General features: G+C 42.4%; 1 protein-coding gene across 1 annotated transcript; it reads left to right on the forward strand.

Moving 5' to 3' along the window:
- Positions 1–3625: 3625 nt before the first annotated feature.
- LOC107131498 (protein RUFY3-like) lies at positions 3626–4760 on the forward strand. The gene has a single exon (XM_059878417.1). The coding sequence runs from the start codon at positions 3753–3755 to the stop codon at positions 4743–4745; it is 993 nt and encodes a 330-aa protein (XP_059734400.1). The 5' UTR covers positions 3626–3752; the 3' UTR covers positions 4746–4760.

Genomic DNA, 4760 nt, shown 5'->3' on the forward strand with positions numbered 1-4760 from the left:
TGGGTAACATGAACTCAGGATGTGAATTCAAAGTAGCCAAATGACGTACTAATGAACTGGATGTTTTACACTTTATCCAGAATGTTTCTGGGTTTTTTTGTTTTGTTTTCTAATTTTATTTATTTATTTATTTTTGGCTGTGCTGGGTCTTCACTGCTGGAAGGGCTTTTTACTTCTAGTTGAGGCGCATGGGCTTCTCACTGTGGTGGTTTCTCTTGTTGCAGAGCACAGGCTCTAGGGCTCACAGGCTTCAGTTGCAGTTCCCAGCTCTAGAGCACAGGCTCAGTAGTTGGGGTGTGCAGGCTCAGATGCTCCGCGGCACGTGGGATCCTCCAGGATCAGGGATCAAACCCGTGTTTCCTGCATTGGCAGGTGGATTCTTTACCACTCAGCCACCAGGGCAACCCCTATTTAGAATGTTTTGATGGAATAGTAACTCTCCTGCTTCCCCTCCTTCAACCCACATGCCCAGTGGTTTTATGGTGAAAGATACTACTCCAGGACTCAGCCCTTCCCAGTTCAGGCATGTCAGAAGTGACAGTGAGAGTCAACCACGGTTCCGGGGGACCCCATGTGCATACTGTGAGCCGCCCCCTCACTCCTGAGCAGGGAAACTTTCCACTTCCCCCTCACTTGTGCTGATAAGCAGTTTCCCCTCCCACACCCCCCACTGCTTCCCTCCACTGCCACTGTGCTCGAAACTCCATCCTGGGAACTTTCACATCTGTTTTGTCATTTTGTCCTCCAGCTTCCGGAGGCTGAAAGCAAGACCGCTGACCCCAGCCATCACATGACCTTTCAAAAGTCCTAGTACTTTTTGTGTTGATTTCCCTCAACACTTTTGATTTCCCTCAGCACATCCATGTCTGTGATTTTATCTGAGTCCAATCTGTTTTTCCTTGCCTCAGATTAGGAAGCAAGACCTAGAGAAGTAAAAAAAAAAAAACAACTTGATTAAGGTTACATAGGATATATGTCAAGACTTAGTTTCTTATAACTCCTGGTCCAGAGATGACCAAATTTCTTTGACAGGCGTGACCTTCTGAGATCACACGTGGCAAGTCTCTGTAGGTACCAGACTCTCAGGAGAGATTTCAAAAGCTCCTTCCTGCTGAGTAACCAGAAGGAGAGGTGGTCAATCCCGACATTCTCTGCTTTTGTTAAAAGGGAAGGCCAAGATGCAAGTGTAGGGGAGACCACTGGGTGTGAAGACCAAGAGCACTAGCCGCTAGGACGCAGAGTGCCCAGAACTAGAGAATTCCGTGTGAGTGGATGTTGAGACTGCAAAGCCATCCTGAGCTAAGATATATGGTCGTTCCGCCAAGATCATAAACCAATAAGAGGTGAATCCTTTGGTCTGGCCAACACGGTAGCCCAACTCCTTGGTGGGAATGGGAGCAGAAAAGGGATTGTAGATTGAAAAAGTTTAGGGACACAGGGTTCAGGGTGGAGTCCACAGAATAGTGAGCTGGTTGAAGCTGCCCATCAGTGCCTCTTCTTAAAGTGGAAAAGTGCCTTCACAGCCATCCGCAGCCTGCTTTTTAGCCATCAGAGGTGGATGGCAGTGACTTCAGGGGATGTCAACTTCTGGAGAGGAGTTTATTTGGTGGGTTTGTGAAGAAAACTTTCAGTATTCGTCCTGAAGCATCTTTCTTTCTTCAGACGACACTTCTACATCTGTTTCAAGTTCTTTCCAGGCTGGTCACGGGGCACATCCAGAAACAGAATAAAATGATTTAGTAAAACTTTGTTGGGGACCTACTATGTGACAGACATTGGGTATACATGTTAAAGGCTTTCAAAAAAGATGATGCTTGATTTTTCAAAAATTCATGTCAGTTTGCTTTTCTTTTTCAGGGAATATACATGGTTACTGTACAAAATTTAGAAAATATTGGAAGGCATAAATAAGAAAACAAAAATTATCCAGCATTCTGTACATGGTTTTGTATTTTATTATTGTTACTTAATATCCTTTATGGAACCAGTATATCTTATTGTTGTTACTGTGTATTCTTCCGTGTTATTAAAAAGTTATTCAAAATTAGTATTCATGATGTTTCATTGTGTGAGTATATCAAACTTTTATACCAAAATTTATATTTAACCATTCTGTTACTTAGCCCCCTCAGGTTGTTCTAACTTTTTTTTTTTTTTTTTTTGGAATTAACGAATTTTATTTCTCCCTAGGACTCTTAAAATTCAGATCCACCATGTAACAGGTCAGACTTCTGGAATAACAACTTTCCTGGGCTGTCACTCTTTTTAGGAGACAGAATTTATCAAATATCATAGTTCCAGGATGTTTCCACCCCATAACTCTAAACCAGTTAACAGAATCTTCTTAGGTCTTAATTGGAATCAAACAATCTATGTACATGCAACATAATCAAAGGAAAATAGACCATTTCCTGCCTTCCCCTGCTGAATGCACATCTTTTTTTTTTTTCCCCAAAGCGTTTGTTGCTAAGAACTGTTTTGAGTATATTTTCCAAAAAACCTGTCTACCAGTTCTGAATCTTGGCTTGGAATAAGGAATCCCTTATTCACGAAAGAATTTAACAAATATTCTCAGCCATGGACAAATAAAATTTCTTCACTCTACACCTGACATGGCTTTGCTTTAGTACTTCCTGTTTGCAAAAGTCAAACCCTATCTTTAAAACCCCTTATAATTTCCATGACCCAGAGAGGAGGGAGACTGGGGAAGAGCTGGCTTGCTGCGTAGCAGATTCTGAAAAGGGCAGGTATTTACTTTTGAAGTCAGTAAGTGGAAAAACGGCAAACATTCTTCCTCCTTATTCTGATAGTGAAAACGTGTAGGCCAGAACTAGAAAATTCTGGTCCTAAAACTAGAATACATTATAATATTAAGTACATTCAAAATTTATATTACTCTTTAATTTCTTTTCCCTGAGTTTGGGTTCACAGTTTGGTAGAGATCCTTTAAAGAAGAGGTAGGTGGGAGGGGTAAAGAGGAAATAATGTTTGTCTAGCAGCACCTGAGAGAACATGTAACCTCTATCATTTCAATCTCGGTTAACAATGATCTTTCCCTCTTGAATCTCCAAATATAATAAAGGGATGATCGTTTTCCTTTTTATTCTTATTCACTAAGGACCCTCTCTCCTTTAACATGCAGCTCAGTATTAATATCACTATTCATAAAAATGAATAGCCCTTCCAAAGACAAGCTAGCAGATCAATGCTTCAAAGTGAGGTTGTTTAGATTTAGCAGAGAGGCTCAAATGAGTAACTTTTATTCATACAGTTATTAGAGAAAACACACAAAATTTCCAGCACTGTTAACCACTGCCTTTTCTTCCTGGACCTGGTTTATTTAAAGCATTCCTATCAACTCGAGTTGGTTCTAAAGTCTGCTTTAGGGGATTCTGACATCTAACGTGGGTGGATACATTCTGGTCCAGATCTTGGCCTCCATCTTACGATGGACTGGTAGAATACTGTTTCATCAGATGCTCGTGGCAGGGATTGCAAACTCGCTCAGGCTTGATACTTGAAGGAAGAGGCAGTTCGTTTGTTGAACAGATGTTACAGAAGGTTCCTCTGCAGTTCCTACATACATTCTTTGTTAGGCTGCAGTCTTCCTGGCATAGCTGACAATACTTCGGTGGCTTTTCGGAGGGCAACGGCTGATCCTGTTGATCCACAGGGTGAGACTGCAGCCTGTGGCTTTCTTCCAGGGGCTTGTTTAGTTTAACATTTTCCTCTTGGATTTTGTGCTTCCCATCATGATGGAAGAAGAAGGAGCTATAATTGCTGGTCTGTTGGTGGGCCTGAATGTCATTGATGCCAATTTCTGTATGAAGGGAGAAGATTTGGACTCTCAGGTTGGAGTTATAGATTTTTCAATGTATCTCAAGGATGGGAACAGCAGTAAAGGTAGTGAAGGAGATGGCCAGATTACTGCAATTCTGGATCAGAAGAACTATGTAGAAGAACTCAACAGACACCTAAATGCTACTGTAAACAACCTTCAGGCAAAAGTGGATGCATTAGAAAAATCCAACACTAAACTGACAGAGGAGCTTGCAGTTGCAAACAACAGAATTATCACCTTGCAAGAAGAAATGGAACGAGTTAAAGAAGAAAGCTCCTACATATTGGAATCTAATCGGAAGGGTCCTAAGCCAGACCGGACTTCTGAGGGGCAAGCACTGAGTGAAGCCAGGAAGCACTTAAAGGAAGAGACACAACTGCGACTGGATGTTGAAAAAGAACTGGAAATCCAGATCAGCATGAGACAGGAGATGGAATTGGCTATGAAGATGCTGGAGAAGGACGTCTGTGAGAAGCAGGATGCCCTGGTGTCTCTGCGGCAGCAGCTGGACGATCTCAGGGCTCTTAAGCATGAACTTGCCTTCAAGCTGCAGAGTTCAGACTTGGGAGTAAAACAGAAAAGTGAACTGAACAGTCGCTTAGAAGAGAAGACTAATCAGATGGCTGCTACCATTAAACAACTGGAACAAAGATTGCGCCAGGCTGAGCGAGGCCGCCAGTCTGCTGAACTGGACAACCGGCTCTTCAAGCAGGACTTTGGAGACAAGATCAACAGTCTGCAGCTGGAAGTGGAGGCGCTCACCAGGCAGCGGAATCATCTTGAGTTAGAGCTAAAACAGGAAAGAGAAAGAAGGTTACCAAACAGCAGGAGCATCCCAGGAAAGGGATCCCAGAAGCCAGAAGAAGGTTGTTCTAACTTTATTCTAAATTTAGCTGAGACTTGAAGGATGATTAAACAG

This window comes from Bos taurus, chromosome 19, assembly GCF_002263795.3.
Source record: "Bos taurus isolate L1 Dominette 01449 registration number 42190680 breed Hereford chromosome 19, ARS-UCD2.0, whole genome shotgun sequence".
NCBI lineage: Eukaryota > Metazoa > Chordata > Mammalia > Artiodactyla > Bovidae > Bos > Bos taurus.

Coding starts and splice junctions, on each gene's coding strand:
- LOC107131498 (XM_059878417.1), top strand. CDS start 3,753: ATGATGGAAGAAGAAGGAGCTATAATTGCTGGTCTGTTGGTGGGCCTG.